A 25,898-nucleotide genomic window follows, 5' to 3' on the forward strand; every position below is an offset into this window, starting at 1 on the left:
GATGTTAAACTTACCATCCCATAGTGGCCTATTATAATAGTAGAAAAAGGATCATGGCTTTATGGTAGCGATACTGTACAGTACTAACATATACTGTACATCATATGAGCTATAGAAACTGTACAAATGTGCAACAAAAAAGAAAAGTTTGTTTTGATGTTACTATATTATTATGTTTGAGACAGACTGTTAAAAAGAAAACATATTGCTGGAGAACAAAACGACAAAAAAAAACCAACATCTGATGCCAACTCTCAGAGTAATGTGGTTATTGGAAAACATTGAGCCTTGTTCTGCAGCTCCACTTTGACACTTTTATGAAGTCTCAATGGCTCAGTGGAAAAGTCAGGGTATCACCAAAGTAGTCTCGGGACTTTACAAAATGTTTTTCCAATCCATCTCTTGTGGATGTTGAGATATTTCACAATATATGAAAGATAAGTGAAAACTTTAAGGTGTGAGAGGGGAAGTCAGTCATTAAAAATAAAAGTCAAAAGTGTCAATCTCATGGTGGCGCTTCATCCTCAGTGCACCATGAATGTCTGTACAGAATGTCACCACAATCTTTCCCTGAGTTTCGTCTGGACTAAAGCTATTGCGTGACCGACTGAAGAAAAATAAATACTTACTACAATCAGTTACTTTACACACACGTGCACAAACAGAACCTATGTATGTAACCCATGTACACACGTTAATATATGGAGATATGTCAGAGTGAGGAGGCGGTCACATAGTCAGGTGGCTCAAGCAGTTGCGGGATTGGTGCCTTGGTCACAGCCCAGGAGGTGAACTCGGCATCAACACCTCCACCAGTCCACACTGTACACTGACTGCTCTGTGCTGAAATTGAACCACCCACTGGTTGCCAAGCCAAGTCCCCACGGACAAAGCTACTGTCACCCCAATAGCAGGAATAACTGTAATAACAGCCAACACTGTGTGTATATATATATATATATATATATATATTAATATATATATATATATATATAGATAGAGATATAGATAGTATGGATGGATAACAATTCCCATTACTGTGTGATAGACTTAAACTATATACTGACACACAAACACACACACACACATTGTAATCTGAGACTGGGTGGTCCAAAGTTACATCTGTCTCTGAGTTCATCAGTGGAACTGACAGACGTGGGCTCTCAGACATAACATAAACATCGTCACTTCTACCTGCCCTCAAGGTGACACTGACAGTGACCCTGACTATGCTGCTCCTGATATACTCGAGGATCATCTTCCAGCCAGCAAGAAACTTAATCCACTCCCCATTCTCCTCACCTTACTCAGTGACGGATTGACAAGATGAAGCTGAGGAGGTGGGGGCCCACTCTGTCTAATCACATCAAACAAACCACCCACATGGAGGTTGCTGGAAGACTTATGTCAAATTCACAAACTTTGAGTAAACTTTTCTTCCTGCTGTTACCTCAGCCGGCCGGTCCATTCCACCCTATCCTATCAGACATTTCCCATGAGGAGAGTGAGTCCTAGCTTTGGCTCATCAAAAATGAAAACGATTACACAAGCTCAACCTGTGTACAGTATGTGTGTGTGTGTACTGTGTTGGTACAGTCAGTGGAGAGTGCCACCGTGAGGATTAAAGGAATAATACATGCAGATTGGTAGCAAAGATGCTTCTCAAGGCCCTTAAGTATGCAGATATTCTCTTCATCCAAGCACGATAGAAGATGATCCTACTAATTAGTCACCCAGAGAATTTATTTACTGAATCTCAAATACAATAACATTTGTTACATTTGTTACCATGATTATGGGTGTAATGGTGATACTGTACAACTATATATGAATTTAGTGACTGGATATGAAGTGTAAGGGTCACTGAGAGCATAAATATGCAAATACTGATAATGGATGACTGTTTATTAACATAACAGTTAGTTTTTAGATGAATATAGTACGTATGAATGCTACCTATGAAAGCATAGCAACCAGTGAAGGGAACTATCAGTCTGATTTTGACTTTGACTAATCATAGCTTGGGTAGAGTTATCTGTTGTATAACATACTTTTTTGCACCATTGTTTTGAGTGAGTTTGCAGGTGTATGGTGTGTGTGACTCACTTGTGACAGCACATGGAGGTTATGAGGGGCCACCTGGCGCAATGCTGCCTCTGTGTCATGGAGCAGATGATACAGGACTCATCTGTCTTTAGTGGGAGTCCTGGGAGAGACGCAGCACAGTCTGTCACAAACTGGGGTCAGGAGTTCAGCGTATGTAGGAGGGATAAGGAAGAAGAGAGAGAGGAAAATTCAAATGATTCCAATTAAAAAGTAACATTTTTCCAAAACACATTTCGGACAGTGAAGAAAAAGGGGGTGAACTGACGAGAGAGCTTGCCATACACAAAAAACCTCAGAGGAGATTTAAATATTTTCTGCATGGAAGAGTGAGCATGGTGGGACAGAGGCACATACATTATCATGTGGTGAAACTGAATCACATTAGTTTGTACACACAATCTTAAAAATTACAATAAATATATTTGTGTCCAAAAACTGATACATCACACACATATATAGTATATGGAATTATAATAATATAATTTTATCCAAATATACACATGCAAGCAAAAGCCAACCTCCAAGGAAAATGAATGAAGAAGGCACCTTAAAAAATGCACAATCAATTAAAAATCCAGTCTGAAGGTGTTGTGTGAATACTCATAAACAAACAGCTGGTTAAATAACATAGTTAATCATCAAAGTTCTGAACATTTGAAAAAAGCTAGAGTTTAAAAATATATTGCAAAATGTCAGAATTATACCTCCTACAAAAGGTAAACCAACCTTTTGTAACTTGACATTTAAAAAAATGTGAGACTCTCCAGGGTCAACTAAAACGTGTCTCCCAAAAGGGTACGGTATGGTGCTGAGTACAATATGTTCTCTAAAGCTACACTTCGCAAACTAACTTCAACAAATGTATTTAAATATATTACATTCTTTTCACTGCATAGAAAATAAACTACAAGGTTTAAAATGTTTTAAATTTTAATATTTGCATTCACTCATAAAAACACATAATTCCCTTTAATTATTGGCTCTTAAATAATATTCTATTTAAAAGAAACTAGCCTCAAATGAATTACACAAATGCTAAGAATAGTCACCATCCTTACTCTCTGTATCTACTTTCATCAAACATATATGCTGTTCACTTTTCTAAAACCCTGAGCTTACATCATGTTTATTAGTATGGCAGTCTCATTTTCACCTCTTCTGAGGGGCCCAGGGGGCAAGGCTCGCAGGGACTGGTTGGCTGTGTCTGCCATGCTGGCACGGATGCCTCAGTTAAAGGCCACTGGGCCTGTGCCTGCTGCTATTCAACAAATCTGTCTGTCAACGCCGTCTTGGGAATGCAAGTTGGCCAAAAGAGAATTTTACTAAATAGAAAAATGAGAGAAAAGGAGAGAGAGCAGAGACAATTTCTTCACAGTAAAAGTGGTTGAAAGAGAAAATAAAATAAGTCACACCATGAAACAGGGACAGAAAAGAAGGAGAGATAGGCTGTCATGAGAGCTGTAGCCACATGTAAGAGTAGTTCTCCCATGTCCACAGGAAAAAACACTCAGCTTCCTCCATTCCCTGAGTTAAAGCAACAACCAAAAAGCCTTTGCTGCACTCTTACGCATGACTTTAATTCATTTTGTTGCCACTGCACAATAGAAAGCATATGGAGCCACAGGAGAAAGTGAAACGTCTCAGCCGTGCTGCTACATATGGATCTTGACCTTTTTACTTTTTCTTGAAAGACAGTCAACTTCTGAACTTCTGTCCTGGGCAGAACGACTTAGCAGACCTCTTTCTGAGTTTCTGAACGCAATTCTCTGCAATGCAGTGTCTTTGTTTAGTTTGACAGGGAGAGCAGTCACTGACAGCAAACAGCACATTGCATTGGTTAAGATGGAGAGAATACACAAATGTATTTGTCTATTCCTAAATTTCACTCCTGTGTTTGAAGTGTTTGTATGACGGGTTAGAAATGATCTGATTGGAGTTCTTGGGATATAACATTTTGTCAAAGTATACATCTCAAGTATACAAGTATACATATCTTGTGTGTAGATAAACATAGCTACGGGGTAAAAACACTCTTACAAGTAACAAGTAAAATGCTGGTGTAGAGTAGTCTCTATGTATCCTAAAATATTTTAGGCAAATATGATCTGTGCATGTAGTGACATGTAGGCTAGTTTTGGTGCACAGTCTGTAATAAAACATCCAGCACAAAACTAATAATTATTAATAGATATTTTAAACTATTAATTATGAATAGTAATACATTTGGAAATAAATAAGTAAAAGCTTCAAGAGGCCAACTACTAGCCTACTTTTAAACACTAGGGGGTGTGGTTGTCACAACAGATCAGCATGTTTGTTCAGATATCTAATACTTCACTTTCCCTGTGTAAAAACAGATCTAACATAAACTGGATCAGTTGTGACTGTGTGGTTGAGCACTTGCTTTAACTGCGGTGTTCTCTTAGATCTGATATCGTTTCCCATGAAGAGAGGGCGATATTTTTTTCTGCCAGAGACTCTAATGAGTCTCTGACCCAGGACTGATCTTGGTTACTATCCTGAGGTCTGGAGACAGCTGCAGAGCAAGGCTGCCAAAGGGAGCAGCTATCATTGGTAACCCTCCTGCAGCATTGATAATGGCAGCCTTGCTTTTCTAGCAAGCCAGCCTCTATCAACAGGTTAAAAGGCCTGTCAATGCCAAGGAGACAAGACAACATAGTTAAAGAAAGTTCATGTCCACTGAGACTGTGTGCAGTGGAGATGGTGTTGTGTATCTTTTCCAACCTTTTTCCCTTTTGAATTTCAAGTTTAAATTAAGACATGGAGGGGGAGAAGTTAGTTAAGAGTCTTTTAAGGCAAGATCAAATTCATTTTTACTAACCAGAACAGGATTTTGGAAGTTTCCCACCTCTATGTGTTATGTGGTTATACTGTACACTTTTTGTCAATAGTAATTCAGTCCTACACTCTTTTGTTTTCGGTGGAATTTATGTGGAAATCCCAAGAAGACATCCTTCCACTCAAGGCACATTTGACACAACTAGAATAAGTATCAAAATCAGTCAATATAAGGAAGAGGAAAATTGCAGGAAAAGTAACAAGTAAAATGTTCACTTTAAATGTACCATTAAAAGGTTTGACCACTTTGAACCTGACTGAATATATCTGTAACTATAAATCTACAACCACTATGTCAGCAACATGGATCATCAAATTCATTCAAATTCATCATCATCATTATGTCAGAATTTAAATTTGTCCAAGACTCAAAACCAGCAACATTCTCTTTAACCTCAGCATACATGTTTAGTGCTAACTAGCAAATATTGTTAATCTGCTAACATGCTAAACTGGGATGATGAATATGCTATCACACATAAACATATTAGCACTGTCATTGAGAACATGTTTGCATTTAGGACAAAGTGCTGCTATCATGGCTGTAGGCATGCAGTCTTTGTTCAAACTATCAACAGCTGCCACCACGCTTAGAGTTTGGCCGGGTGTAAGAATGTGAGGTCTGATTGTGACAGATTCCTGGGGATAGAGGTAAATATGTGGTGGGATTAATCCGTATCTGCCTACCAAGAGAGATATTGTTATATTTCTATGTTGTTGTTGTTTTTTTTTATCAACAAAGTCTACACCAGATAAAACCATCCTCCCAAAAAACAAGTAAAATAAAGAGTTAAGGAACAACATTTGTTTATCCTGTGTCTACATGGGCCACTTCTTCCCGTGTCTGCATTCTGTTTCGGTTTTATATAAGCACGCATGAGGGCCTTCTGTGTTTCAAAGTATATGTCATTCACTCAACACTGTGGATGCCTAAAGTAGGACATATTTTAATGTGCAGGCTGTTCATCCAGAGTTTGCACAAGTACTTATCCTAAAGACTCTATGTTGACAGCCTAGAATGTCTTCTGATTCAGAGGAGCTGGCATACATAGCAGCCTCAATCCCCTAATTGTCTGCGCCATTAATTTCTAAACAAAATGGATTGATATTTCACTGCAACCAATCAAAAGAGGAATGTCTTGTCAAGTCTGAGCCCGGAGATTTGAGAGTCTGGGTGTGACTTGACTAAAGGTTACTAATGACCTCAATGCTGTAAAGCCAGATATGAAACTGTGCCATTTGGACGTTCGAAATGTTAACTTTCTCTTGGTCTGCAGATGAGCAGGCAAAGCAGAGGAGGTGGTGGTGGTGGTGCTCTATTTTTGGAGGGGCTATCAGCAACCTAGTGACATAGGTCTGAGTGACAGGACAAGTGTTGCGTTGGGCCCTCCCCTTGCTCAGTTGGGGCAGGCATTCCTCAGTGTAAGCAGACACAGACCCCCCTCCCATCATATTTCTCTCTCCTTCTCCCTCTTTCTCTCTCCCTTGGCTTCCCTATGATGGTTGGCCCACTCCTGGTGTGGGTGGGCAAACAGAAGTGTGTGCGTGCATGTGTGTATGTGTGTGCGTTCAGGTGTGAGCATCGGCCTTGGTGCTGGACTCAGAGAGAAGTCAGCGCCCGGACAGTGTGGCAGGCAAAGAGCAGGTTAGAGCTCTCTGAGGGGGCCCTGATCGATGACCATGGGGCCAATGCACTGAGGGCTCCCCCAAACGAAATATAAAAAATCAAGAAGGAGGGGAAAATAACCAAGAAAAAGAAAAGACAGAGAGAGCAGAACAATGGTTGCAGAGGAAGTGATAATTACATTGTCCGGTGGAGCACCATGGGGCTTTCGTCTCCAGGGAGGTGCGGAGCATCAGAAACCACTTCAGGTGGCTAAGGTAAGGCGGGTCACTCAGCAGGTTGGACAGAAGCAGCCATTTCATGCTGTGCTGAGTAGAAAGTAGAAAACTGTGTTAGATTTATCAGTCTCGCTGAAGGGAAGTGAAACATTAGCCGAGATATATTAGGTAGAGATTTAAGGAGCTGTGAATAAAGTTGAAAAGGAATATTGGCTGCCATGCAAGCTAGTTTAGGGCGTGAATATGAGTCATCATCTCGATTGAGAATGGTCTTTATGCAGAGGTGCAACGATGACTGACTGAGTGAACTTTAAACTTCAAGTTCAGCTGGGAATGTAGGGCAACCCTGTTACATATCCTCTCAATGTTGCTTTGTTTATTAAACTGCATAAAGCTAAACATTCTGGTGAGATCAGAGTGATGCTGACCAGAAAATCCAAATTTGACTTATTGGTTTTCTTGGTTTGTTTTTGTTTTTGACAATGACACTGTGGCAATGACACAATGACGCTCCAGTAGTGCTTTGGGCAGTGAATGTGTACATTGTAGCAAAGGTTTTGGTACATTAAGGTCATCATTCTGTCTGTCAATTTGTCTTCATTGCAAGGGTCTTACAGATACTACACATCATTCACCCATGGCCATAATCTGATATAGGCTATTGAATTAGCCTGTTTCCACTATGTCATTGTTTGAGTAAGAAACCCAGATCACTTCAGCCATGCTTGGTCATGTTTAAGCTAGAAGGTTACCTGAGATTTATTTGGCCCAGATCACTATGGTTCATTCCAGACTCAAGCCAGTGTCTATAAAATACTAAAACTATATCACTTTGTGAGAACTGTATATACATCCTGTATTAAAAAGTTCACTCAAGGAAAATATTCACTATGTAAAGGAACTCTTTAACCTTACAACTCTTATACAAAGCCTCTCAGCTCATTTTACTCCCCTAGAGCAAATTCTTCACAAGAATTTAGTGTCCACATTTGGCACCAGTGAAGCAGTCCAGATTTGAATCTTGATCTCCATTTGAGAAAGCAAAGATTTGCATGTAAGCCAAAGGGGAATATATACTGCATAAAAGGATTAATTAGGCTTTCAAACAGCAAAAAGATAAGGAAAGCTGAAAATGGTTGAAAAATAAAAACACTAACCAAATACTTAAATGCGTAGGTACAGTCAGGTAGTAGTTACACTTTCTGACTTAATATTGATCCTTTATTGTCGAGTCAATCGCGATCGGCGACATGACTTGTGACGTGACCCACAGTCACTGCTCTTCACTCTACCAAACTTGTCCTTGCTGTCTAGAGAAACTTGAGCCGACTTCCTTGCCTATGAAATCTTTATATAGAGAGATCTTATTTCTGGAGTTCAGGTTTTAGTACACCTGCACATACATGATGCATGCATGTACATCCACCACACAAATGGACATATCCACACGCATTTTCAATAAATGTTGACTGAGCTAAATTACTTTTTTCAGGTGGCTATTTTTGGTTTAGAAGCAGTAGGTTAAGGGGTCAGCCAAGGTGTGTGTTTCAGCTCAGTACTTAAAAATGAACCTCATGTACTATTTTTGTACATGCACTGCTTAGTATCTTGCTACTTAGAGAAGAATGTATAAGTTTTGTAGGTTCACGTGCAAAGGAAGTCCTGGTTGCTAAACCTCTGTTGTACTGTCTATTGTTACTGCTCAGGCACTACACAAGCTGTCAATAGATGAGGAGAGAAAAAACTGTTTACTTTGGACAACTTCATCAGCCATGACTTTCAAATACATAAAACTTTTCTTTTTCTTTTAAGTTTTTCCACACTGACAATACAATAATATCACAAACAATATGCTCTCTTTCTGCTTTCTGCTGCAACAGTTCAGTAAAGTTTCTGTTCTGTTATATTCACATTTCCAAACAATCCAACCTCACAACTTTAGTGTCTTTAAAAACTTTGTCTAATAGAATAGAATAAAATGTTACAATACAGTACAATGTGGATTGAAAAAACTATATTTGTTCAATGGACCATACACCTTTATGTTTATAAATAAAACATCTATAGATATCTAAAACCTCTTTTATTTATTATACCTCCTACACATCTCAGACAGCCATTGTATTTTCCATCATTTGCCTCTATCATGTATAATTATGTTGAAATAAAGGTAATTATATTGGTACCTCAGTTCTCACTGAGCAAAGGAAAGATTCCATGTACAGACCTCACAAATTCGCCACAAAGATTTCCTTGTGCGAGACAAAGGACATAATCTTTACTGGTTGACAGGCTGACGTTGATTTGTCTATCAGAAAAAAAATCTGCTGTGGATCATTCACCTATAGATCATACCTCTGAGACAATCACCACATTCATAAAACAACCAGACAGTACCTAGAATGTTAAGAATGTTTGCTCTTTAAATGTTAATGCTCCATGTAGTTATGCAGAATGTGTTAGCATGTACACAGAGCCACGGGACACCAAATCACCTTTATGGTGGTGGACAACAGCTGTTTCTGCCCGACTATCCAAAACAGCATGCTCCTTCACCCCTGAGAGCACGAAGGTGTTATCTTGTCAGGTCTCATAGTATACTGTCCATAACAGGTGGAGCAGTTTGGAGCTTCACTGAAAGAGCTGGTGTGTCAGCGCTGGGTTTGTGCCTGTGGGCCTGCATGCAGATGCTTGTGTGTTTATTTATACAAGTTTATGTGTATTTTTATACCAGTCCATATGGTGTGTTTGTGTGAGAGCATGTAAGGGTATTGTAACTGTTATGACTTGCAACCACAAGGTGACTGACTGAATGAATAACTGACTTCTTGTACCACAAGCGGGCACAGGCCACTTTGAAAGGCTCAGCTAAATAGGGGTGTGGGATTTCATTACAGGCAAACCAGAATAGCTGGAAGAAAACTATAATAATTAGGTCAACCAAAGCAATGCTTCCTTATCTCTGAAATAAGACATGCTATATTCATTCAATACACGGCAGTGCCCTCATAGAGTTCAATCAGCACTGCAATCATTTTCTCTGAAAACCTCTGAGTTTATTATGGGACGCGTTTACATAGACTGCATAGACCTGAGGCAATTTAAGGTGGGCATAATGCCATGGTCCTGACAGACCTTGGGCACAAATAGCAAAGCACCAAATGAAGATGGCTGCTGGCTGACATTTCCCTGTTAAAGTGTGCGTGAGTGCCCTACTCGAGCTGCGATATGTGGCATATGTCCGCAGCAAGATCGAGCTGTCAGGACAAAATCTGCTCTCTGTCAGTCATTATCACAAACCAAGACAAGACAGCAGCATGCCTCTGTCAGTTTTTTTTGTCCCTGCAGTTACATTAGCCAAACCTACAATTGTAAGGAAAATAAAAGAATACAGAGAAAAGGAAGAGTGTCTGTACAAATTGTCTTAATATACAGCATCAGGCAATCTTGCACACCTTGAATATTTAATCACTAGGGTTGTTCATCGAAGGGTGAGGGGGTCGATTTGGTCTTAGAGGCGAGAAATGTACATACACCATCTATGTGACTGAAATTTTGCCTTCCTTGTTGTGCTTGTTGTTGCTTGTGCAGGTGCGTAAACGCAGCAAGGCATGCAGGGCTGGGCTGCGGGAGGCTGATGAGCTGCTGTCCATCAATGAACATCCCTGTGGGACTCTATCCCATGCCCAGGCCATGGACCTCATCGATAGCTCCCCTGGGATCTTACACATCCGGGTCAAGAGGTCAGAGGAACAAAAGGATTATGAAAAATGATAATATGCACAGATCAGACACTCAAGTCTGACACAAAACATGCACCATTAACAATGTGTATGTGAACTACATACTATTGTACATCCATGGGCCTTCATTAGACCCCATCAATATTTTAAAACTCTACTTGTTTGCAGGGTGCCTGCTGGTTTTCAGTCCGTGGTGCTTGTGACCCGTGCCCCATCTCCCCGTATTGACAAAGAGTACCGCGCTGCTCTGCGTGCCATGTCGCCCACCCACCCCCACCATGCACCTGTCCGTGAGGTCCACCGTAGCCGCTCCTCTCTGACCAGTGGTCTGACATCTCCACCTGGTAGTGAGGCTTACTACGGAGAGACTGACAGTGATGCAGACGTGGCGGGCTATGAGAGGCAGCGTCGGCAGAAACGCCGCAGCCCAAGCAACTCCAACCCGGGGAAACCAACAGGACGTACCTCCCCAGAGGGCGGGGAGACATCAGAGATGAGTGGCTATGACAGTGCTCCAGATGCACATGTTTTCCCCAGTTTGTTAGATAAACGTGTGGGAGATGGAGATGAAGGAGGAGGGCGGCCAGGGGTGGCACGGAGGGAGGTAATTTACCAGCCTCCTGCTCCAGGGATGTGGTCCTCCCAGACATCCACTGAGACCTCCTCCATCATCTCCTCAGCAGATGACCAGGGGCCACGAGATGGAGGGCAAGAGGAGGATAGTGGCTTTCTAGAGATAGCCAACGTTCCACTGGTGTCCCCTGAGAGGGCAAAGGAGGCCATGATGCTGGGCTCCCGCAGCCAGCTTGTGCCCATGGTGGGTCCTGTGAATAAACCCATTGACGAAGAGCTAACAACAACCTACATGGAAAAGGCAAAGCAAGCCAGTAAGTACAGCTGAGGAAGAACAAGGATGTTCATTTTGATACTGTTCTTTGCCTTATATTTATATGATTTTCTTTGTATTATTTCTATTTTCCATCTGCTTTGTAGCACAGACATACATCACTACAGTGAAGATCATCTGATCTCCTATTATTCTACATTAATAATGATGAGAATTTTAATCAAGAAAACCACTTCTCAGTCAATTAATCTGACAGTCAACCAATATAACTAACCATCCATCAGATTTCTAGTAGTAGTAGTAATAGTAGTCGAGTCTGAGTGGGTGGGTCAACCTAAGATGTTAAACAGAGCACGGTCGGTATGGTTTACTATATTTACCCATCCAGTTATGTGCGTAAAAACCCCAGTGATCAGTCTGGGAGCACTGAAATGTATCTACAGCTGCTTTTAGGTATCAAGTAGCAAAGCAGGGATACTCTAATTTTCCGTCTCTCTCTCTCTCTCTCTCTCTCTCTCTCTCTCTCTCTCTCTCTCTCTCTTTTGAATAGTTTCTTTTACTTTAGTTTTGCTATTTTATCAACTCCATGAAAGAGAACAAGTATAATATGTTTTACCACACTTGTGTAATGACATAGTTGGGCTCCCACCACAATGATAGGTGTGAAGAGATGCGCTTCCATTAAGCTGGCTAATATGATGCTAATAAAGTTATAAAAGGGAACATGGAACAGTGAACTTGACACTTGACTTGCAGTTGAAGAAAACTGTTTTTGCAACAAAGCTCACGTTTCAGAGTATTTTCCATAAATCACAATTATATCATTATTATATTTATGAAAACTAAAAAAAACAAAATAACCACCAGCTTTTGGTAATAATGACACTTGACACTGACAAGAAAGGTAAAAAAAAATGCTAGATAGACGCAACAACACTGACCAAGCATTCTTTCCTACAACTTGTCATCCTGCCCATCATCCATAATAAGCCCAGGATAAGGACAGAGGTGGGCTATTTGAAGTCAACGGGTTGTTTTAAGAACTTAAATATATTTACTCTTGTTAATCCCCATGGCCATCACAGATGCAAGTTTAACATTCTAATGTCCTACTTAGGAACCTTGTCCTAGACAAATTAAGAACTCTCTTCACGTGGCAGTGCATATTAGGGTAACAGAGGTATTATATAACATAGGTTTCCTATGATAATGTGCTTAATACCATAACAACTTAGAGGATATGCTGTGGCTACCCTTTGAAGTTCTCCTTCCTGTCACCTACAACATGCAACTTTCCACTAGCTTGCAAATATTTTTAGTTAAGTTAGATGTCAGAGTATCTGAGACTAATAATGTGCAAATGCATCCTTCACCCTAGCTAATGTGAGAACCTAAAGGATTGCCTGGAATTTTCCCGGAAGTGCTCCTGTATCAAGTTAAGAAATGGATGCCTGTTAAAGGCATGGTGGACAGGACAGGTTTAGATACTCATGTCAGAGTCAGTTCTTGGTTTAAAGGTTAAATGGTTATGCTATTGTGAAACTATTACTAATAGCTATGGCATTCATATCCTGCAGAACTGAATCGAGGGGATACACCGCAAGACAAGAATGTAAAGGAAGCCAAAAGCAAGTGTCGAACAATTGCATCCCTACTGACAGATGCTCCCAACCCTCACTCCAAGGGGGTCCTGATGTTCAAGAAAAGGCGGCAACGCTCCAAGAAGTACACCCTCACCAGCTTTGGTAGTGTGGATGAGGATAGGTGTCAAGACTCACAAGAGGAGGATGGAGTATTTCCTGGTAGTGAATCAGAGTTTGATGAGGATGGGTTCTCGTCAGCTCCTGACCCAACTTGGGACAGTGACTACTTGGATATGCTGGAGAAGAGGGCAACTGCAGGCACTGAAGGTCGTGGGGATGGGGCAGAGAATGCTCCGAGTCCAGGGTTGAGTGACACGGCAGGTAAGGGTGCCCAGTTATTTGAGCAACAAAGAAAGAGAGCTGCTGAGCATGCCAAGAAGGTAGAGGCTGCACAACCCCAGGCTCCTCCACAGTCTCAAGTCCAGGAGCAGACTCAGATGCAACACTTACATCCAGAGATACAATCACAGATGCAACCAAACCTTCAGCCTCAGCAGATGATAACAGCTGGTCCTCCAGCCAAACAGCAAGAGCTTTCTCAGGCTTCAGAACCAGTGGCAGTCCATGGAATGTCCAATGGGGACCTATCATACTCCACAGTTAGTACAACTTCCATGGTGATGCCATCTCCACCTGTGGCACCCAAACCAGCCACTGCCTCAGTGACTATTCTGACCAGCCCTGCACCACCAGCTGAAACACCATTACCAGAATTATCTGCTAGTAATGTTCTCAACAGAACGGCACGTCCTTTCACTCCTGGCTTTATAAGCATTAGAGCTGCGACTGCCCCTGTAACGTTCCGACCACCTGTCACAAAAGCAGCCCAGCGTCCTGCCTCAGCAGCTATTGCGCCACCACCATTTTCCTCTGCCTCTGAACTAACCATTAACGCTACATCGGTACCATCTCAGCTGCCCCCTGGTCCTCCAATAGTGTTCTCCCAACAATCCTCTGTATCTCAATGTCCCTTGGCCCTGGCACAAGAAGCTCCTGTTACTTTTCATTCTCCAGCTATCTCTACTTCTGTAGAGAAAATTCAGTCATCACCACCAGTAACTGCTGTTCATCATGCTCCATTCGCACCTGTACCCCCAGTGTGTATGCCTTCAATGCCCCTGGCTCACCAAGCACCAATGGCTCCAGCCCCAATTCCTGTTGTATCTCAGATTCCTAGTTCAGCTGATCCCACTGTCCCAGTGTCTCCAGTTCAAGTGGCAGTTGCTCAATCATGTCCACCTCAATTTTCTATGGCCCCTGTAGCTACAGTGTCAGTGGTTTCTCAGCCAGAAGCTGTAGCTCCAACCCCCATTCCTGGTCCAACAGGTCGCACAGGAATCTTACTTGATGCTCGACGACGTGGTGGAAAACCCAAACCTATGTTCAATGTGCCAGATGTCACAAAGAACTCCCCCAATCCTGATCTGTTGTCTATGGTGCAGAACCTGGATGACAGGACCAGCCGACATAAATATGGCCAACCACCATCTGACACCATCTATGATGGTGACGATGAAGAGAGAAGTGGCGAGGTCAGCATGGGGAGGGCACCTCCTCCAGTGGCACCCAAGCCTAAGGTCATCCACGAGACACCAAAGTTTCTTCAAGCAGGGGGTAAGGGGGCCCAGCTGTTTGCCCGCAGACAGAGCCGCATGGGTATGTATGTGGTGGACACCCCACCTGAGACCCGTTACCAGCAGGAAGTGGCCCAACACCTTGACACGTCCCACAATTCTTCTCTTTCCTCTCAGTGGAAATACTCGCCAAATGTTCGTGCTCCTCCACCCATTGGATATAATCCACTTTTGGGCCCCACTATCCCTACAGGGCCTCAGAGGGATATAGGTAAGCCAGACAGCAGAGGTAGAGGAGGCTCCCAAAGAGAGGGTATCAAAGCTCTGGATTTCATGAGAAGGCAGCCCTACCAGCTCAACTCTGCCATGTTCAACTATGGGGGCAGTACAGCCAACCTATCAGCCATGCCTTCTTACCAGGCCCAGAGGCAGCAACAGGGTGACTACACAACAACAATGGTGGGTAGCTCATTAACCTCACCTAAGCAGATCCCCATCAAAACAGCCCGTGTCTTCGAGGTCAAGCGATTCTCCACACCAACACCCATGTCAGCTCCTACTCTGGCTACCAAAGTCATTGCCCCCCGCTCAGCCACTACCCTTGGAGAACGTTTGACTCATTCCGGCATGACCTCCCCACCTCCTGCTTTTTTCACTCCAAACCCAACCCCAGCCTTTACACCAGCACCAATCAGTGCTCCAACCCCAGCTTCACCTGCCTCTCAACCAGCTGGTCTGCCCAGCCTCCCGAAATTCTCTGCCACCCCTATTCCAAACCCTGTGCCCCATGCAGTCCCTACACCTTACACACCAGTTTCATACAACACTGGGCTCCAGACAGCCAAGCAGTTCCAGAGTGCTCCTGAACTTAGTATCCTTGCCTCTTTGCCCCCACTCAAACCCGACCCAGTTCAGGCACCCAAACCACGTTTTGTTGCCACCAAGGGAGGCATCCAGCCCCGTGTCTGGAGGCCAGGGGCAATGTGAACACCAGTAAATCAGTCACTACCACACTTGGACATTTTCATGTCCTATTCATTTAGTACTGAAATGACAAGTTGATTTTGTTAATTGGTTCATTGTTTAAATCAAAAATGGCAAATATCTATTGGTTCCAATTTCTGATATTGGAATATTTCCGATATTCTGCTTTTCTCTTCTTATATCACTGTGAATGGAATATCTTTGAGTTTGGGGTGGTTGGTTTGAACAATACAGACATAGTGGAAATTTGGCTTTGGGAAATTATGATGGGCAATCTTCTAAACAATTAATCAATTCAAAAAGAAATTGACTCAAGTTAATTTAAATCTAAAAAGTGTAATAGATCATGGTAGATGAGCTCATCTACTTGCTGCCTGTCACATTAATTTTCGCTGCCTACACATTTACTCACACATGTATCTGAGTGACAATAATAATACTAGCACATACTGTATGCTGAATAGTCCACCATATGCCTGTCCTGGGGGAGGTTTGTGTAAGGCTTCTGGAGATCTCTTTCTACTAATGTTGCAGAAATACCATCTAAACAGAGCCTGTACTGAATATTCTTTGAAACTTGAAATGTCTGAAAGATGTTGAAAATTAATAGTTGTGGTTATGACCATAGGATTAAATCACTGAAGATGTTTGTTGTAGTATGTTGACAGGTGGAGGAGCATTAAGCAAAAAATAGCAGACTTTCAACATGAAATTCTGTAATTCAGTAACATCAGTCCTAAAACACAAAATGTTTTTACCCATAATGGCTCTAGTCTTCTCTTCCAGGGGTTTTAATGATGTATGACTGAAAATTGAAAAGTGTTTTTAAATACATCAACTCACCATGAAGGTTAAACTGAACTGAACATGAAGACACGTTTGGCCAGAGAGAAATGCTATCTTATTAGCATGGGTCACATTCAACAAGTGCCTGGGCTGTCACTGAATGTACACTTGTCACTGGATATTACACCTTCCAACTGCCACTTGGCACACCAGGGCCTCCTAGCATGAGTGTGATCATGCAGATATATGTATATTCTTAAATTTTATTAAATAAATAAGACGGATGAAGGAATGTGTATTTTGTTTTGTTTAATTGAGATTTAATCTGAAGTTATGCAAGGGTAAGTTGATTGAATGGGAGGCACCAGCATTTATAAAAGGGTTCAAGAAATGAGAGTGGCTGTGTGAAGGGGAAATATAAACAGTATATAAGTGAGCCAGTTTTACTGAATGGGGTCATAGCCCAGTATTTCACATAAAGGGTTATGGTCAGATATGGTTGCATGGCAGAAAAATGGGATTTATGGTATGGCTGAACTGTACACAGTTACAAGATCCCACGGCATGTAGAAGTTAAAGAAAGATAGGCAGGAAAGTTTGGTACCTGAAGTTTGTTGGTAATGCAAAAGAAGCACAAACATATAGCTGGTGTCTTTCCATTAACAATGGTTGTTATTAAAAAGAAAGGATAGACATATTCAGTAGCTGAGGGATTGGGTATGTTAAAGGAAACATGCTGAATATGCCATTTTCAGCTTTGGAATTCTTGGAGAGACACTTTTGATATTTTTTAATATTTTTAAAATTTAATTTCTCTGTGAATTGTTTTCTTGTTTTCATAACATTTTTTGGCTATGAAAACTCTAGACTATAGTTGTGTTGAGGTGTACAATATGATACAACGTGTGAAAATGTTTGTTATTAATGCTGAGTAGAAGTTTATACTGACTACGACACAAGACATTTTTAGAGGAATAAAATTAGATTTGAAAGCGCTCCAGTTGTTTAACATATTTGATTTTACACTGCCCCCTGTTGCTGATTGTGTGATCCTGCACTTTTCTTTTAATGTACTATATATGCATGCATGAATTAAATGATAATATTAATAATTGAACAGTGCAACAACTGTAACTGTATATTAGTTTTAATAAAAAAAAATATATGTTGAACTATACACTCAAAGAGTAAAAATGCCTGTTCGTTTTTATCACAGCATGGCTTCCATTCACTCACGACCATCTGATCTCAGTATTTAGCTAATAGATATTTGACCTCAGATTAATTACAATGTGACAACCGCAAGACAAATACTGAATTTATCAATTCCATGGGTTGTTTCATAAAACAAGATTTCAGTTTCAGATAGTTTCTTCATTCAAAATAAACATATTAATCAAAAAGACAGAATACAACAGGATAATTGATTGATTTGCTTAGTTTCTATAAATACAAACTGCTAAACTTAGAATCAGCTGTATTTGCAAACCATTACAGTCCATTACTTTAAGGTTAGAAAATCACTTAGGTTGTAATTGATAACATTATAAGGGTAATAGGTGATTAGAACAGATTTAATGACATTATAATGGAACAGATAGATTATACACCTTTGTATAGTAATGTTTTGTTTTTCTTTAAATGCAGGCCAGGGTTTCTTCCCTCAGAGGACCTTCATATAACCACATATACTTCACAGCTTCTTTTACTAAGGGTGAGGTGGTTGCAGAGAAAACAAAGAAAATCTTATTTCAGGACGTAATTCAAGATTGTCAACACATCATGAACATTTTTTTCCAACCAAGATTCCTATCCATCCACTGTGTCACAGGTAGGTGGCTTGGTAGTCAGAGAGAGTCTCCTGCCAACTGACAAATCATAGTGTCCACTGCCACTAGGCCTACGTGATGTCTGGCAAATATCATTTTCCCAGAGCTCCATACGAATAAGAATAATCAAATCAAACAAAAGTGAGTACCAATACATAAACTGTGCCATTGCTGCTAAAAATTAAATATCTGCATCTTAAGGTACATTTGGAATCAGTGTAACTTTGTGTTAAATGTCACAATTTAAAAAAATCACATCTTTATCCTTTCACATTTGTGTGTACAACTCTTAATTTGTTGCTGTGAAGTTGAGAATTAACCTATTTTCTGGCTGAAAAGTGTAAATTAGACCTCGTAGGGCCACAGGGCCCGGTCTTGGAAATATTTGTTTTTCTCTCGTCTACATGAACATTTGCCACTGAGTGGTGCTGTGGGCTCAGTGTTGAACGAAGGGCATTTTGTTGCCAACCTCCACACTCACAGGGTGTCTATATATAGGGCTGTTAACATCCAAACAGAGGACTATTTATAAAGAAAATGACATTTTGCCAGGACGCTACTGTAATTAAGAATTTGTTCTTAATTTAACTGCTTAAAAAAGATCAAATAAAAAAAAGAGAAACTAGCTTCTCAGCTACTGGAAAGTTTCTATTTTAAGATGTAATGAAAACACTTTGTACAGTAGTCTCCATGGTACTTCTGTATGAAACCATATAATCATTCTGTAGTAACAGAAATAAAACTACAATAAAATAACCAGATAATTTATCAGATGATCTAATTTTTCACTTCTCTTGATGTCATGTCGACCCTTAATGCCTTCCTCTTTAAATACAGAAACAGAACATTAGATTAAAATAAAAATGTGAAAGTAAAAAAAGTAAAAAAAAAAGAAAAGAAAAAGACAACCAACAAAATGAAACCAAAAAGATACACAAATAGTAATTGAGTTTCAAGAAGGGAGGACATCCATTGTGTTACTCCTACAGCAAATTGGAGCCAGACAACAAAGGATGGATTGCCTTTTTCGAATGTCAGAACGGTCAGAAGCAAAATTGAAAATTTCTCACTTACTGTCTGACTGTGTGATGTGTGTGACATGATCATACAACAGATAATAGAAAACTTTCTCTAAATGACATTTCAAGATGGGTCTAAAATTACTGAGTACTGAGGGGTCAAGTCCTGTTATTTTAAGAGGAGGCTGGACACCAGAATGCTTAAAATAAGCCAAATTAGCAGTTTATTATAAACGGCGACAAAATGAAGTACTTTGTGTTACACAGATCCACAGATATTATGGTATATATATATAGTATGTTGCATGCTTATATAACTGACAATCATGTTCTCGTGTTCTCATAAATGTGAGAATATCAATATCTGACAATATTATTCATGCACAATACAGTTCGGAAAATATAGTACTTGCTAAACTTTTTTAATAAAACAAAAGCTGATTGGTATAGCCAATATTCTAGTATACTTTAAGTTGTATTCAACTATATCTTAACTCTATCGCCCGTTTCTTGAAAATTTGGGGGTATTAACAACCTCAGGAGAAGTATACATTCTACAGTTACAGTATACATAAAATAGACAATAACAATCAGGTCTAAACCATTATTTGCATGCTTCTTGAGGCTGGTCGAAATACGTATTTTTATTTGGGACGGAGGGGGTGGGGGGTTGTGCGGAGGAACTTTGGAGTCATGACAGTATTTCTAAAATCCTGGCTTCCACCCTGGATCTAGGGCATTTCAAAACTTAAAGAACCTTTTCATGCATTCATGCTGCAGTTAGAATTCTCTTAAAATGAACAAAATCACAAAGGATACTGCAGGATGAGACACGCATTGTCTTTTATAAGCCTTTGGATGCTCTGCAGTGCTTTCATGTGTTTGCACAAGCTGTTTTAGCCATGGAAGCATTGAGTATCTGACAGCTCTTTCTCCACAGAAACTGAAAACGTGACAATCGAGTGACAGGTTAGAAGGCTTAAAGGAGATGACCTTCACCTTGAAACACAAACTGACATGGCCTTAATATACACACACACAGTATGCTTAGCCTTAAACTTGCACAGTGCACTTGTTCATGCAGTGCTCTACTCTCTCTGTGTACCCCAAACACACCCCGGAGTCCTTTGGGGTTATCTTATAGCTGAGTTCTGTTCCCCTCGTTCTTTGCTACTAAATATAGGCTTCTGAACCATCTGTGAGAATAATTTTGTTCCCTTAATATCCCCATCAGCACTTTCAGCTGGCCAACAGAGAGTTCTCCCCCCGCCTTAATGCCCCCCCTGAATCCCTATTCATACTCCTACACTCAACCTTCTCCTCCTCCTGTCTTGACACCAACACTGCTGCCACCCACAACCCCAACCCTCTGGAAGATCTGCCATCTGAGTGTAGGGTGGGTTTTGCACTTTCCGGGACCTGGGTCCAGCCATACGTAGGGTCAGAGGCTCTGAGGGATTTGTAAACTTGTGATCGAGAGCACCAGCATTGAGCCTTGGGTCTCCTCTTCTCTGTTTGGTATTTATAGGTCTGTCTCTCCTCCCAGGATTACAACAAAAACCCGGTGAGTGGATCTGCATCCCATCGGTGTGCTTTGTCCTACTAATCAACCAACAGCTTGGATTTAAACTACTGCAAAAATGTGGAGAGGGAATAAAGATGTGCAACTTGTTCACAATCATAATTTCTGTGGGTTGTGCAGTTGACCTCAGGGAAAAGAATAACAGGAGATGACCTCAACAACAAGTAAACAAGATGATTTTACATTTGATGAGAATGCTTTTATTTCTACCAACAATTAAAGTAAAATGGCTCTGGGAATCACTTTGCTGCTTTTAGATTTTCTTGGTACGTCTTAAAATGACCAAAGGAATGGGTGAATGTGCTGACCATCCCTCTATGTGGGCGTTGCAAAGATTTTATATGGTGTTATAAACCCTGACAGGGGGTGGTAAATCTGAGCGCAAGGGCTCCCTGAGCCTGTAGTTATTTAAAGCAATTAAAATGGTGTCCAAAATCCTCCTTGTTACCATGCACAACTCCTCCAAGATCTCGCTCGTGTTTTGAGTGAAGTTCAAACATATAGTTAGAATTGTTTTCTGGAGGTGTGCATTGTGTCCTTAAGAGTTGTGTCAAGCCTATTTGATAGTCGAATGACGCCATTACACGTTGCTAAAATGTCTTGGCTGGAAATGGATTTTAAAAATAGCTGCAGTGGATTGAGTTACAAGCCAGTAGATGTGATGTGATGTTGTGCCACTTGACTGGGCCTTAAAGAAACTGTTGGGAGCTGAGGGTGCTGACATGCATGTAAGAAGACAAAAAAAGTGTAAAATAAACATATAAGATAATGTATGAGTTTGATACATATCCCAAAATAAGTAGGCAACACAGGTTGTAAGAGATGTGGTTGTTAATGGTTGTAAATACGCTTCAACTGTGAGTGGTATCTCGACATATGAGAAAAGTATTACTCCCTCTTCCCCCACCTACCATGTTCTCATGCAGGCTGCAGATTGGGGAATATGATCAGCTCCTATTTTACGATCCTGATCCCGATTACTTTTACTGCAGCAGAACAGCACCAGAATGCAATGATCACCGTTTTTTCGCCTGAGCCACAACATGGTTCTGTTTATGTTGACCGAGGCTGTGGACAGATCTTGTGTCCCCAAACAAAACTGAAACACACAGTGTGTTTCCTTTGGTGCAGACATCTGTTTTACTGGGGAATGTGGGGAATGTGAGGGCACTGACATCCCTGTTGAACTTGAAAAATGAGTAGGGCCGATGCTGTCTGTCTGTCTGTCTGATACATTCAGATCTCGTGGATTGACTTTCACGGGTTGTTGGTGGTGTTGAGTGTAAAGAGTGATCTTTAAGTTGGTTGGTCTGAGATAATCGCACAAACAGTCTGTAAAAGTTTCTCTTAATTGTGTGAAATGTAAAAACACATTTAAACCTTTGCAGACATGCAGATCATATTAGTCAATCAAATATTTTGAATAGGAACAATGTTATGTGAAATATAACATTATAATATAAATCATGACATCAAGCAAAACTTCCTGAAGTTGCTGCATTGAAAATCTTCTTTTTAATTTCTCTTTTTGCCTACATTTTATTTGAATTAAACATTCTGAAATATTTATAATAATTAACTCATAATTATTTATAATAAATATATAGCTTAAAAAACAAATATTTTCTGGACAAGCCTATTACTTCTATCACTGCTGAATATATTCCAAAACACATTTTTCTTGCATGTTTGTAACCCTAATATTGCTGATAACACCATTTTCTTTCCTGAAATTTCAGCCATGCCTCTGGGAACACCTGCCCCACTAAACAAGCGGAAAAAGCTCTCCAAGATCATAACTGACTTATCACATATCGCTCAGGATGGTAAGGCTGGCATAAAATTACACAAATATGAAACTAAATTTCCATATGCTTAGTACAGATCTTTCATATGAAGACAGAATACATAAATAGATGGATGAGAGGTGATAGGTACTGCAGCTTGGGTACTAATCTTAAATGATAAGCAGGGTTATGTCTTCAGCACAAGTAAAAGCTAAGTTTAAAAAATACACAAAACAACAGCAAAAGTCAGTCACATGACTCTAAATATATATGGCTCTGGGTTGACTTTTGTTATTTAAAATATTTCATATATTTTGTTCAATTGTGATACCATAAAGTTTTACATATGAAGTTCTAAGTAAGTAAAACACGTGCATATAAGTGTAGGGAGCGAGAAGACTAGGAAATAGTCTGGGTGTGGAATAAGCAGACATCTGTTTTCCTAAAAGTTCTAATTACAATTATGTCATGTGATGTGTAATTTAATTCTTTATGATGTGTAACTACAGTAAATTTCAGTCCTTTATGTTTGTTCAGATCTTTTTGACAAAGATTTAAACCTTCTAGACTTTTTCGTAACATTTTGTTCCCCCATTAAGACATTTTCTAAATCTCAAATCTCCCTTACCTAGAGTATGAGGAGGAGCCAGAGGCATCAGAGTTCGACCTGGGAACAAAGATCAGGACTCCCAAAGACATCATGCTCGAGGAGCTTTCCCTGCAAAAGAACCGAGGCTCCAAGATGTTCAAGATGAGGCAGCAGAGAGTGGAGAAGTTCATCTATGAGAACAACCCAGACATCTTCAGCAGTGAGTCTATGGTGAGAGCAAAGTCAATGGAGAAAACAAAATACAGTGTGAATAATATAACCACAAATCCAGAGAGAAACCCTGAAATATCCCTAAATTCCATGGCAAAATGTGGCAATGTTTACCTTTTTTCGCCTTTCAATCCTTAATATGACCTATACAGCCATTCTAACTTTGTTTGAAAGAAACCATTTAAAAGTAGTACAAGGACAGCTGTAAATGATTCTTTAATTCATCTGCAACAATGATGTTTAAACCTCTAGAGGCCTTAGAGCATTACTGAACAATCACCAGCTAGATAAGCGCTTTTTAATTGTCTGGAAGAAGAAATACCTCCAATACAGTCAGGTGCCAGGTGTAACTTCAAGAACATGAAACATGGTTTATCAGTAAATACAAATGGATGTGCTGTGTGGCATATAGTTGGTTATATTGATCATATTTCTTTCAGGACAATCTCCAGAAGTTTGTTCCCGGTCTCGGTGGTCAGGTGGGAAGTCACATGATAAACGTTGGTGGGCATTTTCTTAGCAAGGACGTTGGACAGCTGCGTTATGGAGGGATGCAAGTTGGAGGAGGGGCCCCTGTACCTCCCCCAAAGCCCGGAAGCAAAGGGGCAGGAGGAGCTGGAGGAGCTGGGGGAGCTGGAGGAGCAGGAGGAGCGGGAGGACTGGGTGGTGGCGAACAAGGGACAGGTGGAACAGGAGAAGCTAGTGAGTGGTCTCCACTGAAAGGTTGGTATGATTTTTTTTTTTGTTGCCATTTTTAGGAGGATTCTGTTTTATCATCCAGGGGCTGCTAGTGCACAAAGGATTGGAATATGTATTTCTTGACTTTATCATTCACAATGAATAAACAATAATGCACACACATAAAGATATTACTGAATAAATACATTTCTAGGCCAAGACTATTCACCAAAGTATTGGTAAAATGGCGTCTTAAAAAGTAACGTAATACTAGTACGTAGTAATTTAACTCCTCATCTGGCGGCTCTGACGTACAGTTATACTCTAGGGTCAAACTACATCACTGCTGGGTGTCGTTACAAGTGTAACAGACAGCATTTCAAAGTGTAAAAACAATCTTGAGACTCCAAGACGTCACTACCACTACTACTACTACTACTACTACTACTACTACAACTACTTTAGCCAGAGATTGTTGAATATAATTTTACTACTTTAAATGAACATTACTAACTCCAGTTGAGTGTGTCATATGCCCTAGCTGTGGATTTTTTCCTCACAGGAGGTGGAAAGGGTGATAAGAAGCGCATGTATGTGAAGACGTACATGTCGCCATGGGAGAAGGCCATGAAAGGTGATGAAAATCTGTTAGCCACTCTGAAAACTTCAATGCCCGGTCCCCTTGAGAAAAAGGATTTCCCCAAATGGAAATGTTTCAACAGGTAAATCTCTCATGGCCAGACTTTAATGGTACTTTGTGACAAACATGGGCTTTAATAATCCTCTCACCTTGCTTTTCTAGGTCTGCTATGCCATACGGCGGCTTCGAGAAGGCCAACCAGTTCCTGAAATTCCAGCTGCCAGATCCTGAGGCCACAAAAGAGGAGCCTGAACCCACAGTGTATCAACATGACGTCGGCTGCCGGCCTTCCTTCAACCGCACTCCTATTGGCTGGGTGTGCAGCAGTGAGCCAAGCAGCATTCATATGGAGTCGGATGTTGTGCCCTTTGATGGAGAGACCGACGAGCTGTGAAAAAATATTCATACTGTGACTACACTCACTGTGAATGAATGCATGCATACACATTAGCATGCACGCACACAGACACACACACACAGACACAATAGATGAGCTTACAATTAACTGTTGTATTGATGAATTTTGAATCTCTCAGTATGGATAACTGGAAGCATACATGAATTGTGGTCATGTTCTGATTTTGCTCAATATTTGGTTGCAAGGCAAAGAAAGTTGAGTCTAAACACTCCTTTAGTTTGGCAGAAACGTTGGGGAGAAGTTGCAGATTTTGTCAAAGAGAAAAGAATGAATCACATGTTGTGATGTGTACGCGCACGAAGTCTTGATGTCTACTCATGTATTACCATATTTGTTATTTCCCAGTGCCTTTTTTGTTAAGATTCTCTGATCTTTTGTTGAGCTATGAACCCCCCCCCCAAACACCTGTCCAATTCTGAATGCATGCATAGAGTACCAACACAGTGTCTCCACAATAAACCCTTTCAAACTGTAAACAACCCTCTTGTAGAGTGAATAAAATGTCAAGGGAAATCATTTTGTGTGTGTGTGTCTTTACAATTTTAATTTATTAAAAATTCATGCATATGTGTGTGTGTGTGTGTGTGTGTGTGTGTGTGTGTGTGTGTGTGTGTGTGTGTGTGTGTGGGTGTAATCCAAAATTTCAGCAGTCTTTTCAGGACATCTAAAGAAGTTGCCTCAAAGTAAAAAAATATAAACTTTTTTATGACTGAACAGTGGTGAGCAAAGTATCTTCAAAAC

The 25,898-nt window shown here is 40.6% G+C and overlaps 3 protein-coding genes across 6 annotated transcripts in view; 2 read left to right on the plus strand and 1 right to left on the minus strand.

The window, feature by feature from the left end:
• Nucleotides 1-23,343, minus strand: part of si:dkey-174i8.1 (arylsulfatase I) — a 30,075-nt gene extending 6,732 nt beyond the window's left edge. For 3 of the 4 annotated variants that reach the window (XM_027277832.1, XM_010751769.3, XM_027277833.1), the window contains exons 1-3: nucleotides 23,230-23,343; nucleotides 6,771-6,892; nucleotides 2,107-2,237 (exon numbers count right to left, since the gene is read on the minus strand). In XM_027277832.1, the coding sequence (XP_027133633.1) occupies nucleotides 2,107-2,165 (59 nt within the window). In that variant the 5' untranslated portion in view covers nucleotides 2,166-2,237; nucleotides 6,771-6,892; nucleotides 23,230-23,343. The remainder of the gene's footprint in view (nucleotides 1-2,106; nucleotides 2,238-6,770; nucleotides 6,893-23,229) is intronic. The other variant, XM_027277834.1, reaches the window with a different exon arrangement.
• Nucleotides 6,432-16,672, plus strand: synpo2la (synaptopodin 2-like a). Its single transcript, XM_010751770.3, has 4 exons — nucleotides 6,432-6,846; nucleotides 10,399-10,550; nucleotides 10,719-11,437; nucleotides 12,975-16,672. The coding sequence occupies exons 1-4, from the start codon at nucleotides 6,745-6,747 to the stop codon at nucleotides 15,599-15,601; spliced, it is 3,600 nt and encodes a 1,199-aa protein (XP_010750072.2). The 5' UTR covers nucleotides 6,432-6,744; the 3' UTR covers nucleotides 15,602-16,672.
• On the plus strand, nucleotides 20,555-25,673 carry myoz1a (myozenin 1a). Its single transcript, XM_019253736.2, has 7 exons — nucleotides 20,555-20,628; nucleotides 20,761-20,796; nucleotides 22,554-22,640; nucleotides 23,234-23,421; nucleotides 23,862-24,144; nucleotides 24,662-24,821; nucleotides 24,902-25,673. Exons 3-7 carry the CDS (start codon nucleotides 22,556-22,558, stop codon nucleotides 25,131-25,133), a joined length of 948 nt encoding a protein of 315 aa, XP_019109281.1. The 5' UTR covers nucleotides 20,555-20,628; nucleotides 20,761-20,796; nucleotides 22,554-22,555; the 3' UTR covers nucleotides 25,134-25,673.
• The last annotated feature ends 225 nt before the right edge of the window (nucleotides 25,674-25,898 follow it).

This window comes from Larimichthys crocea, chromosome III (assembly GCF_000972845.2).
Source record: "Larimichthys crocea isolate SSNF chromosome III, L_crocea_2.0, whole genome shotgun sequence".
NCBI lineage: Eukaryota > Metazoa > Chordata > Actinopteri > Sciaenidae > Larimichthys > Larimichthys crocea.

What these genes read in the sequence shown, in the direction of transcription:
- synpo2la (XM_010751770.3), top strand. Translation starts at nt 6,745, where the DNA reads ATGGTTGCAGAGGAAGTGATAATTACATTGTCCGGTGGAGCACCATGG. An exon ending in AACCACTTCAGGTGGCTAAG is followed by an intron (nt 6,847 to 10,398) that starts GTAAGGCGGGTC and finishes TTGCTTGTGCAG; the next exon opens with GTGCGTAAACGCAGCAAGGC. An exon ending in TTACACATCCGGGTCAAGAG is followed by an intron (nt 10,551 to 10,718) that starts GTCAGAGGAACA and finishes ACTTGTTTGCAG; the next exon opens with GGTGCCTGCTGGTTTTCAGT.
- myoz1a (XM_019253736.2), top strand. Translation starts at nt 22,556, where the DNA reads ATGCCTCTGGGAACACCTGCCCCACTAAACAAGCGGAAAAAGCTCTCC. An exon ending in ATCACATATCGCTCAGGATG is followed by an intron (nt 22,641 to 23,233) that starts GTAAGGCTGGCA and finishes TCCCTTACCTAG; the next exon opens with AGTATGAGGAGGAGCCAGAG. An exon ending in TGAGTGGTCTCCACTGAAAG is followed by an intron (nt 24,145 to 24,661) that starts GTTGGTATGATT and finishes TTTTCCTCACAG; the next exon opens with GAGGTGGAAAGGGTGATAAG.